Consider the following 23,242-nt stretch of genomic DNA (forward strand, 5'->3'; position numbering starts at 1 on the left):
TTGGTTTGCACAAAAACAAAGTCTCATCTAAAAAAAAAAAATAAAAAAAAAATACATAGCCATCCTAAAATAATTGAATCATTTTCAGATTTGAAATACATGGTAAGGCTTGTGTCTTTAGCTGCAATGAGCATCTAGACTCTAAAGGTTGCCTGAGAAATGTGCCAAATCTGCATCACAGATTCCCAATAGTGTGCACTATAGCAAGTTCGGTTGTTTTGCAAAAGTACAGCAAAACCAATTGTTGATATGTCACAGCCCGTGAAAGTAAGATGAGGAGAGATTGGCTTATTAAACATATACAAAAACTGCCCCCTTCACTGATACTCATACACTCATACTGTAGCCTATAGGCCTATGTTAAAATCACAACACATTATTCAACTGCTTACATACATTTTCAAAACTTTGCCTCTTTTTTTCAAAACTTTACACACAATCCAAGAATTGCACACACAAAATGCAAAACGCCTCACATCTCTTGCAAAAGGAAGCACTGCATTCAAAATATCACAAACACATCTCAAAAGCAAACATTTCCCAGATAGCATGGTGACACTGATCCAATGTTGAGTTTTGATCCAAACCATAATTTTGGTTGAGACTGACATTTCAATGTTTAAAGAATTTTGATGCAAGCAGACAGCACAGATGGGAGCAGTAACACTGAACTAACAGTGATTTGTAGTTGATGACCACAAGATCATGCAGGTATGTACCTATGCAGAACACTAGTGGGTGTCTCCCAATCAGTGGGGCATTTTCAAACCACGAGGGGCATTTTCAACCGCTTTACCCAATTTGCTCTAATCCACTGGGGACTTGGTTTAGGGGTGGGCCTTCATGATTTTAGAAAGTCTGTTTAGAAATGGTTGAAAAACATCCATTGTAGTTTGATTGTAGTGTGATTGGTTAACATCCAATTTGGTTTTGCATGTGCACTTCTCAGTAGCCTAATCAATTCCTCCTCATTCTTATTATTTCTATGTTCTTTTATTTATTTATTTTTTGGGGCTTGTTATTTGTATTTGATTTATTGTTACTGATTCTAATAAGATATATTTATTTAAAAGTTTTTAAAGTGTTTGAATAAACCATCCATTTTCTAAATCCTTAAAAAGTGCATACATCGTGCTCTAGTGATATTTCTTAGAAATTTTATGATTAAAGTTCCAACAACATTACTTGAAGTGCAAGTGACTTGAATGTGAGCAAGAATATCATACTTTACACATAGCCCATGTATTGCATCTATTAATCAATGCTTGCAAAGCACCTTGTTCCCTTTCAAAGGCTACACTCTAAGCTGTGCTTAATACAGTACTGTGGGAACGTCTTTAAATGTGACCAGCTGTGAATATATGTGTAAAACAACGTCAATGAAATTGACCCATATTTATAGCCTTGAGTGACGTCATTGCAATGCGTCATAAGCGATGCTATAATTTGATGTGCCACCTATGCATCAGCAGGTCTTTTGTCTTCAGAGGCCATTCTGTGAAACTGTGTGTGAAACTGTGTCTCTCTTTCCCTCTTGTCAGGAGTTAGATTTGATAGGCAGAGCGCAGAAACTTTCTCTCATCTGTTCCTTCTTTCACTCTGCAGTGCAAGTGAAAGTGAACGTATTACATATATATATATATATATATATATATATATATATATATATATATATATATATATATATATATATATATATATATAAATAAGAGAGAGAGAAAGTATGAGTGAACAAGGCAGATGGTGTGCCTCCGTGTTTGCGTCCAATCTCCGAATCAGACATATACCCTTACTGTTTTGTTTGTTTGGGGGAAGAGCACGCTGCCCTTGCGTTAGAACTGTTCACAGTTAAAATGCTTCGTGCTCATCTCTCTTTGATCGTGTGATCCTGAAACACACTCCGGTGCTTCTTCAGCTCACATGGGGGACAACGATTCTCTTCTTGAGTTTGCTGCCTCTGAGCATTCCTCACGTGATGTTAAAGCCGTTGAGGAATTACTGGAGGTAGTAACTCGAGCTGTGGTTAACCCTCAGGGGTCTGAGGCTGATTTGGGGCCTGGAGAAGTTTTGACATGCCCTGACATTTGTGCTTTTTTCAGTTGTTCATAAACATATTAATGGAAAAAGTGTCATTACACTGTATTCAGCACAAATTAGGCTACAATAATATGTAAGGAACATGTATGTACATGTTTGTATTTTTGAAGGAATAACGTTTATGCATGGTTATTGAAAAAACAAAAAACTTAAGTCACTGAAATAAAGCCAAAAAATATATATTAAATCTGTGTTCACAAGACTTCTGGGTATTGGAGGTTGTAGACTAGAGTTTTTGCTTCAAAATTATGTAAAAATTATCATTCCTACTCCTTCATATAAAACAATAGAGAGATTTAAATTTTCTAAAACATCTTTGGTCAAGAAACACAGTATGCGTGGAGGCGTGAATAATCATGAATAATGGATGATTCTCACCTGAGAAGACAAAAGAATCATATAAAGAGCTCTAATGAGCTGCATAAATAATGAGGCCTTTCAGTCAGATAGGCTGTGAAAAAACCCTGTTGATCATGTCTCAGCTCATCATAATGTAAATCAAACATACAGAAAAAACAGCAATACTGTGAAATATTATTACAATTTAAAATAATGGTATTCTATTATTAAAATATAATGCATTTCTATGATACAAAGTGTCTGAACAGTTATGTTACCTCTATGGCATTTCATATAGGCTTTTAGCTTAAAAGCATGCACATTTGGAGAAATATTGATGGATTGTCATGTTTATGTCAATTTTCTATACAGAGGAGTAATATTTATTCTTATCATTGTGAACGCTGGATACTGTGTTTACAATTCATACTTGCAGCCGGAGGGCGCTCTGTGCACTTTTAGTCCACAAATGCCAATGCTAAAGAAGAACAGGCAATCCAGGAAATAACTGAACTAACAGAGGCCAGAGATCGCTAACTATGGCTATTCAAAACACTTTTCAAGACAATAAATACACGATTGAGACAATGAATGCATGTATTGACTCAGAATTTGCGTCTGAATAGCGCTCCCTCCGTGGGCGTGGCCGCATTAGTGGATAATGAGCTGAATCACAGACTTCTGACATGGCTCTCTTTTCATACAAATTACATAAACACAGAATGTTTGTTTTCGATTTGACTTGCACGATTTAAAACCTGACATTTCAACGTTTCCTTAGACGTAAGTGTCATTTTTTTTGTCATTAGTATTCATAAGTTATAGTTCATTTTCTGAGAACTATCAGATTGGAGTTCGTTCAGAGGGAGAGGAGAGATCATGCATCATGTTCGTTTTCTTTATTTTACAAAAAGCACAACATTTTGTTTTTACTCTGAGTGTACACAAATAAAAGAAGATATTCCACAGATTAAAATGGTGTATAGCTCTTAATTGTATGTGTAACATTAACAGAGTATTTTGAGTCTCTTTCACACTAGTTAGAAAAAAAACGCGGTGATCACGCTGGCGTGACCGCCGACCCGAGGGAGTTAAATTACAGCTAGACTGGCCACAGGAAAAAGAGACCCCCAAACCATCTAAGCTTGAGAATAGGTTTTTGTCTGGTGGCAGAGGGGAGAGGCCACAACGCCAGTCTCTCCCTTTCTTTGAGGACCTCCATGACAAATTATCAAAGTCATGAAGAAAACCATATACTTCTTGTATTTTTGTGCCCTCAACGTTGATTTATTCGACTATCGTGGGTGCTGAAGCACGGGGTAAATGATGATGCCAAAGGTTGAAGAGATGAGCATTTTGCTGTACAATGGTCATGCTTTAACTTTGCAATTTCTAGTATTACATTAGTATTGCAACTTTCTCGTGAGTATTTAATAATTTTTTACTTTTCAGTTAAATCTCTTTTTGGCTCATTTTGCCTGTAAAAGAAAACCTGCCTAATAATTATGCACACCTGAATATAAGGCATTTTTCATTTCCAGCCTTCTTGAAAAATTATATATCGCTCATAAATGATTAAATACAAAATGAATAGTAGTTATTAAGATTAAAGTGGTTTAGAATTGGTAAAATGTGCTTGGGAAAAAATATGATCAGAAAATCAATGTGCCTAATAATTCTGCACACAGTGTATCTATGTGGCTGAGACCCTGGTTCCTCACCTTGGGTCCCACTCTAGGGGCGCCATGTTGTCACAGATTGCTAACGACAGACGCCTCCCTGACGGGCTGGGGAGTGGTCTTAAGTGGCCATCCAGCCCAAGGGGAATGGGAGGGCCATTAGCTCGTCTGGCACATCAACTGCCTAGAACTGATGACTGTATTTCTGGCCCTGAAATACTTTCTCCAGCAGCTGAGATGCTGTCATGTCCTAGACAACACAACAGTAGTCTCTTATATAAATTGCCAGGGAGGTCTGCGTTCGCGCCATCTGAACAAGATAGCGCGACAGATCTTCCTCTGGGCCCAGGACAAATTCCTCTCACTGAGGGAAGTGTATATTCCTTGGAACCAGAATGTTGGAGCGGATTTACTGTCCAGACAGAAACTACTGAGTGGGGAATGAAAACTTCACACCGACATAGTGAAACAGATTTGGCTGAGATTCGGAGAAGCAGAGGTGGACCTCTTCGTCTCTCAACAGACAGCGCAATGTCCCCTTTACTTTTTGAGTCACCCAGCCCCCCTAAGTCTGGATGCGATGGCGCATACATGGCCTTCGATGCGCCAGTATGCCTTTCCTAAAGTTTCTCTGCTCCCGGGAGTTCTAGCCAGAGTTCGTCAACAAGGGATTTGCCTCTTATTGATAGCGGAGATAATATCTCTCGGAGATGGCTCGCCTTGGGCGATACTGAAGAGGAGGGACCTTCTGTCTCAGGCGCAGGGGACAATATTTCATCCCCAGCTGGAGATGTTGAACCTTCATGTTTGGCCCCTGAGGGGAACCAACTGAGGGACACAGGGCTTTCACCTGATGTTATTGAGACCATTTTGAGTGCTAGCGCTCCCTCCACTAGATCAAGTTATGCCAATAAATGGGGTGTCTTTGAAAGATGGTGTACTGCACACAATGCAGATCCAGTAAACTGCCAAATTGCTACAGTTCTGGATTATCTGCAGGAGAAATTATCAACAGACACATGCCCCGCCACTCTCAGGGTTTATGTGGCCGCTCTTTCGGCTTGCCACACTCTGGTTGACGGGGTGCCTTTAGGCAAGCATGTCCTGCTCTCTCGCTTTGTTCGGGGAGCCAGGCGGCTCCTTCTAGAACAAGGATCCCTTCATGGGACCCTTGCAACATGTTTGTGGTGCAGCAGGTTGGTCCTCACCGCACACATTCATAAGGTTTTATAGTTTGGATGTTCATGTTACTCTGGGCTCTCACGTCCTTGAGTCAGCATCGCAAACTAGTGTCTGAGACTCTCTACACTTGGTGACACACTTCACAGCCAGGGGGGTCCAGACACAGTGCGGCGGCGTGGGTATTCTCGTTCCCACAGCGCTGTATTAAGCGCAGCTTAGAGTGTAGCCTTTGAAAGGGAACGCCCCAGGTTACTTCACTGTAACCCTGTTCCCTGAAAAGGCGGGAACGAGAAGCTGTGCTTCATTGCCGCACTGAGATGTCCCAGGACTGCTCTTCAGACAAAATATCTGCTGATGCACAGGTGGCACATCTAATTATAGCCTCGCTTACGACGCATTCCAATGACGTCACGCAAGGCTATAAATATGGGTCAATTGCATTGACGTTGTTTTACACATTCACAGCTTCATTGACGTTGTTTATATATTCACAGCTGGTCACGACTAAAGATGTTCCCACAGCGCTGTATTAAGTGCAGCTTCTCGTTCCCACCTTTTCAGGGAACAGGGTTACAGTGAAGAAAAAAAAAAGAAGAAAGAGAAGCACACAAATGTTCATCATGTTGACATTCATCAAATGTGACATTGATAATACATTTAGTTGTAGTCAACAGGATTATCACCTGACCTGGAACTTGATGCTATCCTGTGCTTTATCTCCTGCTCCCTCATTACTGCTTAATCAGGTAATCATTCATATTCCTGAATCTGCATTAAATTTGAGGAATGTAACTAATCTCCATTCAGTTTAACCCATTTCCACTGAAACACAATCACAAAAAAACAAAAACATCTACACCTTGTGTTTGAGAAAGTGACTGACATGGTTATTTTGTGATATTTAAACAGATTGAGGTTTACATAAGGTGAATCTGCAGCTTTAAATACATTTTCATTAAAAAAAAAACAAAACAAAACAAAAAAAAACAACTAAGCTCTTTTATTCTAAAAGAAAAACTTGTTACTTTAATGCTATGTAGTTTCTAGGGCTGGATCCAAATTATTCGAATATTCGTTCGGTGGGTTGGTATTCGATTTTCAATTTTGGGATTCGAATATTCATTTTTTTTCTTCTTTTTTTTTTTTTTTTTTTTTTCACACACCTGGCATCCCCCACACACGAAACGGTTCTCATTCGTACTTGAATATGTTTACACTATAAAATCTGGCGAAATACAATACCCTTTTTCACAATTATCTTATATAGCCAAGCCATTTTTAATAGGATGGACAGCTGAAGAAACCCAACCTTTTATAATTAAATATATTTGATTCTTCTTAGCCTACCAATGCACTCCCTGCAACTGGAGTAGTCTCTGTCTGAAGTGCATTTTGGGTTAAGCTGTGTTGCTTTGACATTGTGGGAAACAGAACAATAGAAACAAAATGTATTAGCCTTTTTACCCGTTATTATAAATCTAAATGAATCTACTGTGAAATATAGGAACTTGTTAAAACTCAAACATGAGATTTTACTGGGACGGCATGCTCTTTATTTATTACAGTTCATTCATTTATTTTTCGTTCTTCTTTTATTTAAATAGCCTAGCCTACTTTGTCAGAAAAATGTTAGGCTAGCTTATTAAAATTATTATTGCTTATTATTGCTAACTGGGTCCGCGCCAACACACCCGCCACGTTTGAAGTCAATTGGATGGACGGTTCTCCACATAATCAAAATGCAAACAGACAGACAGACACATCGGACAGACAGACACAAATTTCGGGATAAAGCTGCATTCACACTGGGTGTCAGCGTCAACGCATCTGCCGCGAGCAATGCGAGTGAAGCGACACGACAGAATCCACAATTCAGTTCAGCAATGCATGACATTACCCATTCAAAGTAAATGAGAAGCGTTAACGCCAGCACCTCGTGTAAATGCAGCGTAACGTTAGCTCACTTATCTTGAGTTATTGATACCAGACAGACTTCACGGAAGCGATTGACATTGCGCTTTATTCCCCATGAAACTCGTGTAACTGTCCGTCGCAAATGTTATGCTGTCCACAGCGTTACATAATAAAGAAAATAACTTTAAATGAGCAACATAAAATCAGAAATAACCCGCATACATGTGGTGCTGGAGTCGCACATACAATGCAGATCGACAGTTTAACCGGAAGCACGCAGCTTTTAAAGGGGCCACACCATATTTCTACTCGTTACACTGCCTTTATTAGGCAGAAGAATATGTTCAGGCCCCTCCTTCCGAAGCTTCGAATATTGTTGTGGATTACTACCGAAGCTTCTAAGCTCAAAAAATGGTATTCAGACCAGCCTTGTGAAATGAACTGAGATTTATGTAATGGCCATAGTTCAGAGGTGTTTATTTCCCTTCATGGGGTGTGTTTTAAAAAGGAAATCAAGATACTTCCTGTTAGATTTTTGTGTGTTACATAGAGAATTGTGTGTTGTGTTTTGAAAAAAGTGTTTTATGAAATTGAAAACTGAGTCAAAAGTGTTTTATGAAATTGAAAACTGAGTCAAAGCCAAGAATTAGTGTATGGTTTTGCAGATTTGGTGTGTGGTTCTGGTGTTTGAGTGTCAGGTTTCAGAAATTGTGTGACAAGTAAGGATTTTGTGTGTAATCAGTTGAAAAAACTGTATTACAATACTTCAGACACTTTTAAGGGACAATTGAACAAACAAATATCAATACACAGAATGTGATATTGTCTCTTGTGCCATGAGGAGTTTAGCTGCAGCACACCTGCCTGGAAGTTTTCATTGTTCCTAATGGCCTTGATTAGCTGCTTCAGGTGTGTTTAATTAGGGCTGAAGATAAATTTGGGTGGAAAGATTGGACACTTTCCCGTAGTGTAACTGAAGTGGTGATAAATAGATTAAATATACATCATTTAACAGTATTATAAATATAGTTAAATATTCTGAGTTTAGCAATTTATAAAAAAGGAATCATATTGTGTTTAGCATATTAACATTCTTGAATATGACTGTATGTATGACAACTGAATTGACTCTAAAGTAACATGCTTTCTTTTCAGAGAACCCTAAAGGAAAAGAGGCAGTAGTCTGATGCAAGCCAGATTTTGAAAACTTGAGCCATTGGACCACTTCTAATTATGATGACATAAGTAGTTCAGATGACACAAGACATCTGAAAGTAATGCTATTTTAAAAGGATGTAATGCTTTTGTCCTTTTTGCCCCACTCTTAAAGAATTTAAGAATTTTTTCTTTTTTCTTTTTTGTCATTGATTGTGTTAAACTGACAAATAAAATAAACTGACTCAATTGCTGGAAATGTGTCATTTATGTTTTAAAAGGTTTTCCCAAAACTTTGAAACGGTCAGAAATTTGTTGACGTACCATTGAAATGTAGCTGAAATATTAATGTTGTTCAGAACATTTTTTATATTGACATTTGTATTTTCAACAAAAGTGATTTAGAATCAACATCACATTAACATTGAACAAGTGATATTACTAATGAATATTTTTGTTCATTTCAATAATTATTCAACAGCAGTGATGTAGAATCAACACCACAGTGTAACGTTGATTCAACAATATTAACATTGATTATTTTTTTGCTATTTTCAATACTGATTCAGCATCAGTGATGTAGAATCAATTATAGTGTAATGTTGATTCAATAGCATTACCATTGATTACCATTGGAGGAGGAGGAGGAGGAGGAGGGAGGGTCTAGCTAGCCTCTGTTTTGTTTGACAACACTTCGAACGTCAACAAGAAGTTACTCCGCCCAGGATCGCTTAGAGCACCTTTAACTGATGCCGCAAAAGTGATGTTGAACAAATATAATATATTTGTAATGTTGAATCAATTATATTATCATTGATTTGTGGTTGAAATCTCAACATTGCTTCAACATTAACTGAGGGTGCAAGAGTGATAATAGAGCAACATCACTTTGTAGCGTTACAGTTTTTCTCGATTGCTTAAACACATTTCTCGAAACTATGCCTCATATTCTCAAAACAGTAAACACAAATCCATAACGTCTCACTCAATTCCCCAAACATCATATATATCCGAATAATCGGATGATTTATTAGAATTAGTCACCCTAAACCAGAGGTGGGCAAACTCGGTCCTGGAGGGCCACTGTACTGCAGAGTTTAGCTGCAAACCTGATAAAACTCACCTGCATGTAATCCTTAATACCTTGATTAGCTGGTTCAGGTGTGTTTGATTAGGGTTGGAGCAAAACTCTGCAGGGACAGCAGCCCTCCAGGACCGAGTTTGCCCACCCCTGCCCTAAACTATCGGATGTTACCCAAGAAATATGTTATTCACATATCACAGTCTCTATTCCTCGTGCTCTCTGTGCACTGTTCGTCTCTTCCGTCTGACGTCATCCTTCTCTTCCTCGCAACACAACCACGCAACAACTCCACAAAATAAACACTTTACATCTCAAATAACAGTAATAATCTACATTTCTTTATATAGAACTGGAACAATGTACAATATGAAAAGAAAGAAAAATAAATAAATAAGTAAATAAAAATTAACAGATCACTGACCTAAGAATAACCCACCATACTACCCGATTTTTCCCCTGGTTACATTGTCATTACCAATCAAAATGCATGTTCATTTAAATGCAATGTGTGGACTTTTTACACCATTTCTCCTATTTCCATTTAGCAAAACTATTTTTTTATTAACGACTACACCCACCCCCATCCCTAAACCTAACCTTAGTGATTTATAGTGCATACACACTTTATGAGCACATGCGTTAGGAAGTCTCAGAGAGTTTTTGTTGTTGTTGTTGTTGTTGTTGTCTGTCAGAGTGGATCTAAACGGATCTATCCATCAGAGCAGATCTGAATGGATCTTCCTCACACGACAGGACTTCTACCTGTTAAGGCACTTCAAACTGATAAACAAAATTTCAATCTCCCCTTTTGCCAAGACACCTCAAACTGCACCACACAGCCCTAATCCCCCTTCCGGAGATATCTTATCTGTGCAACGCAGTTCAAATTTCCCCTTTGGAAATTTCCCCCTTTGGAAAGTGTCCTGACTGTAATCCAGAGATATCTTAACTATGCACTACAGCTCAAATTTTCCCATGGTTTGTCCCCTTATCCAAATTTACCAAATTTTAACCTAATCACAAATGCTTTCTTCCTAATTCTCCCAGCTCTTTCAACCAGACAGCAATATTTAAAATGCATTAAAAGTCAGAATAACAAGATGATACATAAAATATATGAAATACATTAAAAATGAAATAAAAACAGGAAAAGGAATTAAAAGAATAAAAAGATAATACGTATAAAATAAAATGCAAACAGTTCGGACATAGCACAGTGCTCAATCAGCAAATGCATAGATAAAAAGATGTGTTTTGAGTCTGGATTTGAATGTGGCTACTGTTGGAGCACATCTGATCTCTTCTGGAAGCTGGTTCCAGCTGCGGCTGGCGTAATAGCTAAAAGCAGACTCTCCTTGCTTTGAGTGAACCCTTGGTATTTCTAAATGACTTGATCCTGATGATCTGAGTGATCTGTTAGGTTTATATTCTATTAGCATATCTGCAATGTATTGAGGTCCTAGGCCATTGAGTGATTTATAAACAAGTAACAGTACTTTAAAATCAATTCTAAATGCAACTGGAAGCCAGTGCAAGGACCTGAGGACTGGTGTGATGTGTTCATGTTTTCTGGTTCTGCTCAGAATCCTGGCAGCAGCATTCTGTACGAGCTGCAGCTGTCTTATGGTCTTTTTGGGAAGACCAGTGAGGAGCCCATTACATTAATCCACCCTGCTGGTGATGAAAGCATGAACAAGTTTCTCTAAGTCTTGACTGGAGACAAAGCATCTAATTCTTGCAATATTTTTGAGATGATAATATGCTGATTTAGTTATTGTCTTTACATGGCTACTGAAACTCAGGTCTGACTCCAAAATCACACCAAGATTCCTGACTTGATTTTTAATTGTTTGACCCCTAGAGTGAAGGTACGTGTTCACTTAGAGAACTTCATCTTTGTTTCCAAATGCAATGACTTCAGTTTTGTCTTTGTTTAACTGAAGGAAGTTTAGGCACATCCAATTTTTAATTTCATCAATGCATTGGCACAGGGAGTCAATGGGGCTGTAGTCGTTAGGTGATAGGGCTAGGTAAATCTGGGTGTCATCTGCATAGCTGTGATATGCAATTTGGTTCTTTCTCATTATTTGGCTCAGTGGCAGCATATATAGGTTGAACAGGAGGGGTGCGAGTATTGAACCTTGAGGGACTCCGCATGTCATGGATGTCCACTCAGACTTATGGTCACCAATACTCACATAATAACCTCTCCCTTCTAAGTATGACCTGAACCATTTAAGGACCATCCCAGAAAGCCCAACCCAGTTTTCCAGCCTGTCAAGAAGTATGTTGTGATCGACAGTGTCAAATGCAGCACTGAGGTCGAGTAGAACCAGCACTGATAATTTACCTGTATCTGTGTTTAGGCAAATATCATTTATTATCTTTATCTGATGCAGTCGGAAACCAGATTGAAAGTTGTCAAAATATCCATTCAAGCTTAAGAACTTGTTCAGCTGATTGAAAACAACTTTTTCAATAATCTTGCCTATGAAAGGAAGATTTGAAATTGGTCTGTAGTTGCTCAATATGGTGTTATCCAGATTGCTCTTCTTCAGGAGGGGCTTAACAACTGCAATTTTCAGGGATTTTGGAAAAGTCCCAGAGAGAAGTGAGGCATTTACCACTTCTAGGAGATCTGCTTCTAAACAGTTAAACACGCTTTTGAAAAAAAGATGTGGGAAGTGTGTCAAGGGCGCAGGTTGATGTTTTAAGGTGCTGTACTGATTTTTCCAAAATTTTACCATCAATTGCTTCAAAAACAGACATAATAGCTGCTTTCTGAGGTTGTGATCTGATCTGTTTTACCCCAGTGCAGCTCAAAGATGTGCTGATCGCCTTTCTGATATTATTAATTTTCTCAGAGAAGAAGGAAGCAAACTCACAGCATTTGCTGTCTGAGAGCATTTCACTGGGGATCTGACTTGGGGGGTTTGTTAGTCTGTCTACAGTAGCAAAAAGAGTGCGGGTGTTGTTTAAGTTTCTCTTTATAATATTTGAGAAGAAGGTCTGTCTAGCTTTGCCTAGTTCCACATTGAAAGCATGAAGGATATCTTCATAGATGTTATAATGGATTTCAAGTTTTGTCTTTCGCCACATGCGCTCAGCTTTTCTGCATTGTCTTTTCATATTTTGCACTGCTGTTGAGTTTCTCCACGGTGCTTTTTGTCTGCCACTTTTCTTCCTGACTTTCACAGGAGCAATGTTATCAATAACATTCTGTACTTTTGAGTTAAAAGAATCAAGGAGAAAATCAACAGAGTCTGCAGATATGCTTGGTGTTAAAGATATAGCCTTCATAAACAGTGCACTAGTATTCTCATTTAAGCATCGCTTTTTGACCGAGACAGATCTAGCTTCAACAGTTGGAGAGATCAATATATCAAAGAAAATACAGAAATGATCAGATAGCACTACATCCTTAATGACAATGGATGAAATGTTTAGACCCTTACTAATAATTAAATCTAGGGTATGTCCACGATTGTGTGTAGGTCCATGTACATGTTGAGTCAGATCAAAAGTATTCAAAACAGTTATGATTTCTTTTGCCATATTGGATTCTGCATTTTCTATGTGGATGTTAAAGTCCCCAGTAATAGCAAAACAGTCAAACTCAGAGGAAATTGCTGATAACAGTTCTGTAAAGTCCTCCACAAAGGCTGGAGAGTATTTTGGAGGCCTGTAAATAACTATACTTGCTTGCATTGATAGACATCTTTAAATAGAGCAGCTACACCTCCACCTCTCCTGACAGCTCTGCAGACACTCATAAAAGTAAAGTTAGGAGTGTCTGTTTCATTCAGGATTGTTGAACTGCAACTGTCTTCAAGCCATGTTTCATTTAGAAGCATAAAATCTAGGTTGTTTGTGGTTATTAAGTCATCGACTAGAAGTGATTTATTTTTAAGTGAGCGGATGTTTAAAAGTGCTAACTTAACAGTCTTACTTTCTGTCTCTACAGTTATCTTAGTTTGACGTGTAATAGGCAGCAGATTAAATGGGTTTGCCAAACGGTTTGAGAAGGCCTTAGGCTCTATCACGTAATAAAACAGAAAGAGAAAGCAACAGGCACACTGGGTTCCCGCTTGTTCTGTAAACATTTGATAAAGTCACTGTTATCATAGCGGGGACCCAACACACATCACTGAGAGCGGTTATCGGTTGTTTTTGGTTCACCTAGAACAGATGGAGGAGGGTGAGGGCCCTGGCGTTGTGGCAGGGGCCGAAGAGCTCTCGCAGGAGGAGGGGGAGGTCGAGCTGGGCCCACAGGCTTTGGTGGTTTTGGGTCTTAACGCTTTTTTGTTGATATCTGGGGGCTCGCAGCAAAAGAGTGAGAGAGTTTGGTTCCAGCATACACCAGTTCCTCCATTTTCTCTGAGAAGCACAGAAGAGGTGATGCTGGAGAGAGGAATAACGTGTCCGGTGAGAGGGGCTGTTGCTCTGGTGTTAATGGAGGCTGTAATATGTTGTCCTGGCTTCCCTGGCTGTTTTCCTGAAAGTCGTCCTTAGGTGCTGAATCTTGCAGCAGTTCTAACACGTCACTGTCTATCGGTGAGCTCTGTGGGCAGGGCTCAGTCAGGATTGTGCCCATGTGCAGTGGTTGTTGTGGCTGCGTGGTGTTATCATTGACCTTGTGGGATGTGTCAACCGCATGTCCATTCAGGTGCTGAAATGAAGTCCTGTGGTCAGTTGTACTCTGTCCAGGTATGTTTGTGCCATTCAGATTGGCACACACTGCTGAAGGATGATGGAGGGAGAAGTAGTGTGGCGAGGGGGGCGTGGTTCAGCGAGGTCTGCAACCGGAGAGAATAGCGGGAGACGCGTGGTAAGTGAGTGGGTTGAATACAAATCACGAACACCTGTTTCTCATTCCAGTGATTGGCGCGGAGACAGGATAAAACGCCGTGAGAAGCAGGAGTGTGTGAGAGAGAGGGGAACTGCTGACTGAGTCGTGTCGAATTACCTGGAGTGAAGCCCTTGTGGATTGTGTATACCAAACCTGGAGTGAAGCCCTTTGTGGATGGTGTATACCGAACCTGGAGTGAAGCCCGTTGTGGATTGTTTATTTTCGTTGTTGTGCGCTGCACAGTCTTTCTGTTGAACTTTGTTGAAAGCTAATAAAAGTCTCAGTCAGCAGTTGCTCGTCGACCCTGTCCTCTTCCTTCCCCCACTACGAACTTAACTGTGTTACACTGGTGCCGAAACCCGGGAAGGAAGACGGGATGCAAGCATCGTCCTCCACCCCATTTGCGGACATCATCGCGTCCCTCGCGGTCCTGCACCGCGAACAACAACAGGCCCTGCTGGAGCTACGAAGCGACCAAGAGCGCTGCTTTCAAGCCATCTTACAGACCCAGCAGGAGGACCGCGAGGCGTTCCGGAGCTGGATTGACCGGGAGGTTCCCCGGCAGCCCATCGAGCAGCCAGCTGTGCCTGTCCACCTGCCCCTCAACAAGATGGGCCCACTGGACGACCCAGAAGTTTTTCTTGAGCTCTTCGAAAGATCCGCCGAAGCGTGTTCATGGCCGCGGGACCAGTGGTCTATGAGGCTGGTCCCGCTCCTCTCAGGAGAAGCGCAGGTGGCGGCACAGCAGCTCCCAGTCCAGAACCTCCTGGTCTATGACGACCTACGGCGGGCCATCATCCAGCGGGTCGGTCGGACCCCGGAGCAGCACCGACAGCGCTTCCGCTCCCTCGACCTGGGTGAGTCCGGCCGGCCCTTTATGATGGCCCAACAGCTCCGGGACTCGTGCCGCAAATGGTTGCTGGCTGAGGGAAGCGACGTGGACCTGGTCATCGATCGCGTGGTGCTGGAGCAGTTCATCACTCGGCTCCCGAAAAAAACTGCCGAGTGGGTCCAGTGCCACCGCCCCACGTCGCTGGACTCAGCCATCCAATTGGCGGAGGACCACATGGTGGCGTGCCAAGGGGTCGGCGAGCCCCTTCCAGCTGCCTCTTTCTCTCCCTCTCTTTTGTCCCCCTCTCTCTCTAGACCTGTCCCTCTTCCCAGGTCTCGTCCGCCCGGCCCACTTTGTGTTCCGCCCCGAGGGCGGGGCGGAACTGGACAGGCACCTTCCTACGGACCCAGAGCCCCGCCCAGGGGGGCGGGATTCTCTGCTGCCGGGACGGACCCCACTCCTGCTTCTCCCCTTTCTCCGCGCCAACCATTCAGCCCACTCTCTGCCACTGGAGCGGCGGGCAGGTCTGGGCCGGCCTGTTGGCGGTGTGGGGATCCGGATCATTTTGTGGATAAATGTCCGGTTATGGAGGTCGGGACAATGATCCGGGTCCCCGACGATCCACAGGCCGCCCCTGGTCAAGCTGGCGGGTACCAAATACCTGTGAGTATCAAGGGGGGTACCTATCAGGCTTTGGTGGACTCGGGCTGCAACCAAACCTCTGTTCATCAAAGCCTGATTTCATCTGGGGCGTTGGATACAGGCCGCATGGTTGGGGTTCGGTGCGTGCACGGGGATGTGGTGAGATATCCTCTTTTGCCCGTCATCATTAAATTTAGGGGACAAAAGCATAGTGTTGAGGTGGCAGTTAACCCGCACCTCCGGCATCCGATAATTTTGGGAACGGATTGGCCTGCGTTCAAACAATTGTTGGGATGTTTATGCTCGGATGCCTCTTGGGGGAAAGAAACGCGGGGTAAACAGGCGCGCGTGCAGGTAGGAGAGACTGATCAGAGACCGGAGAGCTCTGCTGCAGGGGAACTGAGTGAAGCCGGAAGACTAATTCTTCCGGAACGCGATGATTTCCCCCTGGAGCAGTCTCACGATGAGACGCTAAAGCATGCGTTTGAAAGGGTCTGCGTAATTGATGGTCAGCCTCTCCAGCCTGGACGTCCGCTTGTTTATCCATATTTCGCGGTCATAAAAGATAGGTTGTATCGAGTGACCCAAGACACTCAAACAAAAGAAGATACAACCCAGTTGTTAGTGCCAAAGAGCCGCAGGGAAATGCTTTTCCACGCGGCTCATTCTAATCCGATGGCAGGGCATTTGGGACAGGCGGCGACACTAAATCGTCTCATGACCCGGTTTTTCTGGCCGGGCATTCACGAGAATGTACGCAGGTGGTGCGCGTCTTGTCGTGAGTGCCAGTTGGTAAACCCACCGGCCACCCCAAAAGCGCCATTGCGCCCACTTCCATTAATAGAGGTTCCCTTCGAGAGAATTGGTATGGACCTCATCGGGCCATTAGAACGATCAGCCAGAGGACATCGCTTTGCATTAGTCATTGTTGATTATGCAACGCGATATCCTGAAGCAGTGGCTCTCCGCAACATTTCCGCTAAGAGTGTTGCGGATGCACTGTTTCGTTTAATCTCCCGGGTGGGGATTCCAAAAGAAATCCTCACTGATCAAGGCACGGCGTTTATGTCACGCACATTACGCGAACTGTACGAATTATTGGGCATTAAATCGGTTCGTACCAGCGTCTTTCACCCACAAACGGACGGGCTGGTCGAACGTTTTAATCGCATGCTTAAATCCATGATTCGTAAGTTCGTTCAAGAGGACGCCAAAAATTGGGATAAGTGGTTAGAACCTCTGTTATTCGCAGTGCGAGAAGTCCCGCAAGCCTCCACGGGGTTTTCCCCCTTCGAGCTTCTCTTTGGACGCCAGCCCCGTGGGGTGCTGGATGTCCTGAGGGAGGCTTGGGAGGACGGACCATCTCAAGCCAAGAACGAAATTCAGTATGTGCTGGACTTGAGAACAAAACTCCACACTTTGGGGCGGCTATCAATGGAGAATTTGTTACAAGCCCAGCACAGACAGAGCCAACTGTATAACAGACGGTCTAATTTACGCAAATTTGCACCGGGAGAGAAAGTGCTTGTATTGCTCCCTACTTCAAATTCGAAATTACTTGCAAAGTGGCAAGGACCCTTTGAGGTCACACGGCAAGTGGGCGAGCTCGATTATGAGGTGGTACGGTCCGACAGGAGGGGGGCACGTCAAATTTATCACCTCAACCTCCTGAAAAAATGGAATGAGGCAGAATCAGTGATGCTGGCGACGGTGATTAGCGGAGAGGATGATCTCGGGCCAGAGGCGAATATAAAAATGCAATCCTTCGCTCTGGTCCCGGGAGGAGATCACCTCTCGCCCTCCCAGCTCACTGATTTATCGAAATTGCAAACAGAATTTGCAGACGTGTTTTCTCCCCTGCCGGGACGTACCAACCTCATTCAGCACCACGTCGAGACGGAGCCGGGCGTGGTTGTTCGCAGCCGGCCGTACAGGTTACCTGAACACAAAAAAAAGGTAGTTCAGGACGAATTAGAAGCAATGCTGAAAATGGGAGTAATAGAAGAGTCCAGCAGTAACTGGGCGAGCCCGATAGTTTTGGTCCCCAAGACCGACGGCTCGGTCCGTTTCTGCGTGGACTATCGCAGGGTGAATGCAGTGTCGAAATTCGACGCGTATCCAATGCCGCGGGTGGACGAATTGCTTGACCGGCTAGGTGCGGCTCGATTTTATTCGACACTGGACTTAACGAAAGGGTACTGGCAGATCCCCTTGTCGCCTTTATCCAAAGAAAAGACAGCTTTCACGACGCCGTTTGGATTACACCAATTCGTTACGCTTCCGTTCGGGCTGTTCGGGGCGCCGGCTACCTTTCAGCGACTCATGGATAAGATTCTCCGGTCCCATGCTGCGTATGCCGCTGCCTATCTAGATGATATTATTATCTATAGTAATGATTGGGAGCGGCATATGCAGCATGTGAGGGCCGTCCTGAGATCGCTGAGGGGAGCCGGGCTCACGGCCAACCCGAAGAAGTGTGCAATTGGGCGCGTGGAGGTAAGGTATCTGGGCTTCCACTTGGGGCATGGGCAGGTGCGTCCCCAAATTGACAAGACAGCAGCGATTGCGACCTGTCCGCGCCCCAAGACCAAAAAGGAGGTTAGACAGTTCCTCGGGCTGGCGGGATATTATAGAAGGTTTGTACCTAATTATTCGGCCCTCACCAGCTCGTTGACTGATCTAACTAAAAAGGATGCTCCAGATACGGTCCAGTGGACGGAGCTGTGCCAGCAGGCCTTTACCCAGGTGAAGGCTGCTCTATGTGGCGGGCCATTGCTTCACTCTCCTGACTTTTCTCTCCCTTTTCTGTTGCAGACTGACGCGTCGGACAGAGGGCTGGGTGCTGTCCTGTCCCAGGAGGTAGAGGGTGAGGAGCGGCCGGTACTGTACATTAGCCGTAAGCTCTCTAAGAGAGAGGCTAAGTACAGTACCGTAGAAAAAGAGTGTTTGGATATCAGGTGGGCTGTCCTCACCCTCCGCTATTATCTCCTGGGACGGGAATTCACTCTCTGTTCGGACCACGCTCCCCTGCAGTGGCTCCATCGCATGAAGGATACCAACGCGCGGATCACTCGTTGGTATCTGGCTCTACAGCCTTTTAAGTTCAAGGTGGTCCACAGGCCGGGTGTTCGGATGGCTGTGGCCGATTTCCTCTCCAGAAATGGGGGGGGGGGGGGGGGGCTCCCCGGCCTGAGTCGGGCGGTGGGGGTATGTGGCGAGGGGGGCGTGGTTCAGCGAGGTCTGCAACCGGAGAGAATAGCGGGAGACGCGTGGTAAGTGAGTGGGTTGAATACAAATCACGAACACCTGTTTCTCATTCCAGTGATTGGCGCGGAGACAGGATAAAACGCCGTGAGAAGCAGGAGTGTGTGAGAGAGAGGGGAACTGCTGACTGAGTCGTGTCGAATTACCTGGAGTGAAGCCCTTGTGGATTGTGTATACCAAACCTGGAGTGAAGCCCTTTGTGGATGGTGTATACCGAACCTGGAGTGAAGCCCGTTGTGGATTGTTTATTTTCGTTGTTGTGCGCTGCACAGTCTTTCTGTTGAACTTTGTTGAAAGCTAATAAAAGTCTCAGTCAGCAGTTGCTCGTCGACCCTGTCCTCTTCCTTCCCCCACTACGAACTTAACTGTGTTACAAGTAGATATTGTCCTTTAGCACTATTGAGCCCAGTTTGTTTGGGTGCAGGCCATCATGAGTGAACAGTTGTCTCTGACTCCAGAACAGATTGAAGTTGTCGATGAAATTCAGTCCTTTTAAGTTGCAGGTTTTTTGCAGCCATGTGTTAAGCCCAAGCAACCGTGTAAATCTATTTGTTCCTCTTGCTGGGAGTGGTCCACTGATGAATGACTGAACTTTTAGTCTTCTAAGCATTTCAAAAAGTTCATTGAATTCCCCTTTTAAGGAGTTCTGACTGCTCCTTCCGAATATCATTCTTCCCCACATGGATGATGTAATGACTGAGGCAAATCAGACACAATTATTGGTTAGTTAACCAATAGTTTTAAGCTCACTCTGGGGTCTGTCCCCATCCCCCGGGAAGTCCTCAGTTACAAGTTTATTGCGCCGAGGAATGTGGCTGCCGCATGGAGAGCAGAGAAGAGACACAGAAAATCTGCATCTTTCCTGCATTTTCCACACAGAACACAGACTCTGTGGCATTAATGTTTAGACAGACTGTGCTATAAATGAATCCTTCCCAGGAAATGGTATCCATTATTACTGTTGCTGTATTACAATCATTGTATTCACGTATGGATGTGTATGTTTTCTGATGCATTTAAGGTAACTTCAATCATGCCATGTTTAGTGTCTATGCGTTCGTATCGGGATGATTTAAATGCTTGTGTATGCGGTATGTCCATACCTGTGCAACACAGGAGTATTACAAGACTCTTTAATAGTTTTATTCAAAGACTCAGCTTGTTAATCTACTTGGTCATAAAAGCCCTGTCAAGGGGGGTGTGTTGTCACCCGGAAATACAACATCTTCATTGGCCCCCATCATTCCTAAGAGGTTGGACTTTGACCAGAGGTTAAAAGCCAGCGAACCATGCCACTCCCCCTCTTCTTCCTTGCTTCTGGACAACCGAACAGGTCTCCTTGCGGCCGGCCTCTCTAGGCCCGGCCCGCAAGGCTGGTAGGCACCCGGCCTACAACACCCAGCCATGTGCTCATCACCCAACAGACTGGCAACAACTTCAGATGATAACCTCAAGAGTTATCCTCAACCTGCAGATCCGACGCTCCTCAGCCTAAGGGCACATTGCAAGTATCGTACATTTTAATGCTAAACAGCGATTTAGTATTGATTTGTAAGACTTACCTTTGCTATTGCTAAAAGAAACTGATGAGTCCTTTTCAGAGTGTCTTTGACTTTCCTATAGCTCTAGTAACAGTACCTCTTCCGGTTCAACTCTATCATTACTCATTCTTACCTACATATGTGTGTGACCCTTTGTGTATGTTATGTTATGTTATGTTATGTTATGTGTTTGTTAGTTTAGTGATGTGTTTGTGAGTTAGTTAATAAAGATTGTGCACAATACATGTTTGGTTCTGACTCCATCTGCTAATGAATTGCCTCTTAAGTGATATAGACCCAAACCTATGCTCTAAGTAGCACGGTGCGATAAGAATGTTATTTTTCATAACCTGGAAATGAACATTTCTTAGAACTGTTAAACAATCAACACTAAGTGTTGCCTGGACAACAGGTTAATCGATTGTAATATTAAGATTAATGTAGCTATATCCAGTAACTCTGATTAGCAGATTTACATATTCATGATTAATCATAATTAATAAATCATATTGAGTTATTAATAATTATTAATATTCCCCCTTTGAGTTAATTCGCTACAATGATTAGTCGATTTGCAGTCTTATATTTCATCAGAATGCTCTTAAGTTCCCTGTTTACATCAGAAACTGTTGCTTGTGGAAGGCAGCATGTAGTTGTATCCCTGCTGCTAATGTTTCTGATAATAGAGTAACCCACTATCAGAGTCCTAGGCTCGGCTGCTCTATGAGCTGAGTGCCGCTGTCTGCTCGAACTTGCAGCTGCAGAGACGCACGAGTATTCACACTGCAAGCGTTTGTACAGCGTCACAGCAGCGGCTTGAAGCTACATATAAAGTGAGCATTTCTTTACAAAGACAGCTATAAATTTGTTTTTTATAAGTTGGTCATTTATAAACTTGATAGTCTTGAAAGTTTGTTAACATGGGGAGGTGTAAAACATTTTCATATAAACGTAATACATAAATAAAAATAAATAAATAAAAGCCTCGTGTCATCCATTGCTGCACACGAATGAGGTAAGCTTTGTGTTTTACATCATCTGCCATATGCACATGTTTACAAGACAGCAAACTCAGCGAGAAAAGCCAGCAAACTTGGGTTTGATTTGGGTATGCTGCAGCCTATATATATCTCTGTGTAATAACTAAAATAATGTTTATGTATCATATTTTTGTTACGGTACAGACGGCACAGAGGCAGAAGTAAAAGCAAGTAAGGTTGTTTATTGAAATTCAGCAATGAGCAGGTGAGTAAATGGTGGATAGAGAGTTCAATGTGAAGATAGGGAGTTGATACGGTCCTTTGTTGCTTATAGATGGAATTCGTGGTTGATGAGATGGAGAATGGCAGACGAGGAACACTCACACACACGGAGGGAGGAACACAGGAGGAAGACTGGAGACACTGGAGAGACTGGGATCGCTGGTAGCAGGTAAGTAGCAGGTTGGAGTCCTTGAGGTAAGTATACATGAGTCTGTATATCAAACGAGACCAGACAAAGACTGTGTGTGTGAGTGTGGGCTATATAGTGCTGGTGATTGCGGGGATGATGACGTGCAGGTGGCGGTGATTAGAACTCCGGTGATTGAGTGCGTGGGTATTGCAGGGAGGTGGAGCCTGACGTGTCTGTGACAGTACCCCCCCTCCCACGGCCCGCTCCTGAGGGCCGAGGACCCCGACGTCGTGGTGGCCGACCTCGAGGGCGTGGGGCAGGTCTGTCCGGGTGGCTGGTGTGGAAGGCTTGTAGCAGGTTGGGATCAAGGATGTCGTTCCGCGGGACCCACGACCGCTCCTCTGGCCCGTAGCCCTCCCAGTCTACGAGGTATTCCAGGAGACCACCACGGCGCCAGGAGTCCAGAATTTCACGAACCTCGTATGCAGCTCCATCCTCCAGAAGAAGTGGAAGGGGGGGCTCGGCGGCTGCCACGTCAGGTTCTGTGGAAGGAGAGAGAGAAGGGTGGTGAGGTTTCAATAGAGACACATGGAAAATGGGATGAATCTTGTATTGTGGAGGGAGCTGAAGACGATACGTGACGGGGTTGATCTGCTGAATGATGGTGAACGGGCCAATGAAGCAGGGACTCAGCTTCTTGCATGGCAGACGCAGTCTGATGTCCCTGGTCGACAGCCAGACCTTCTGCCCAGGTTTGTAGTTGGGAGCGTTGGAGCGACGAAGGTCGGCTGTCATCCTGCGTCTGCGCAGGGCCCTCTGCAGCTGATGGTGGGCTGAGTCCCACACCCTCTCGCTCTCCCGTCCCAGGGGAACAGTGGGGGTTGGTAGCCGAGTACGCATTGAAAAGGTGTTAATCCGGTGGAAGGCTGACGGAGGGAGTTCTGGGCATACTCGGCCCAACCCAGGTACTGGTTCCAGGAGTCCTGGTGGCCGTGACAGAAGGTACGCAGGAAGCGGCCAATCTCTTGGATCTTCCGTTCCGTCTGCCCGTTCGTCTGAGGGTGGTATCTGGACGATAGACTTACGCTCACACCCAGGAGCGACAAGAAGGCCTTCCAGACCCGGGAGATGAACTGGGGGCCCCTGTCAGATACAATGTCCTCGGGGATTCCATAGTAACGGAAGATGTGGTTGAACATTAGTTCTGCAGTGGTGAGAGCGGTAGGTAGACCTTGGAGAGGAATCAGCCGGCAGGCCTTGGAGAATCGATCC

The 23,242-nt window shown here is 43.7% G+C and overlaps 2 protein-coding genes across 6 annotated transcripts in view; one reads left to right on the top strand and one right to left on the bottom strand.

Annotated features, from left to right (window-relative positions):
• The window catches only part of LOC125265725 (transforming growth factor beta-1-induced transcript 1 protein-like), a 176,478-nt gene that overhangs the window by 99,277 nt on the left and 53,959 nt on the right, over positions 1 to 23,242 (bottom strand). The gene's annotated exons all lie outside the window — the stretch shown is intronic.
• On the top strand, positions 14,418 to 19,154 carry LOC125265726. The gene is made up of 2 exons (XM_048186119.1): positions 14,418 to 15,794; positions 19,096 to 19,154. Exons 1-2 carry the CDS (start codon positions 14,676 to 14,678, stop codon positions 19,096 to 19,098), a joined length of 1,122 nt encoding a protein of 373 aa, XP_048042076.1. The 5' UTR covers positions 14,418 to 14,675; the 3' UTR covers positions 19,099 to 19,154.

The sequence above is a fragment of the Megalobrama amblycephala genome, linkage group LG3 (genome assembly GCF_018812025.1).
Source record: "Megalobrama amblycephala isolate DHTTF-2021 linkage group LG3, ASM1881202v1, whole genome shotgun sequence".
In the NCBI taxonomy this organism is placed as follows: domain Eukaryota; kingdom Metazoa; phylum Chordata; class Actinopteri; order Cypriniformes; family Xenocyprididae; genus Megalobrama; species Megalobrama amblycephala.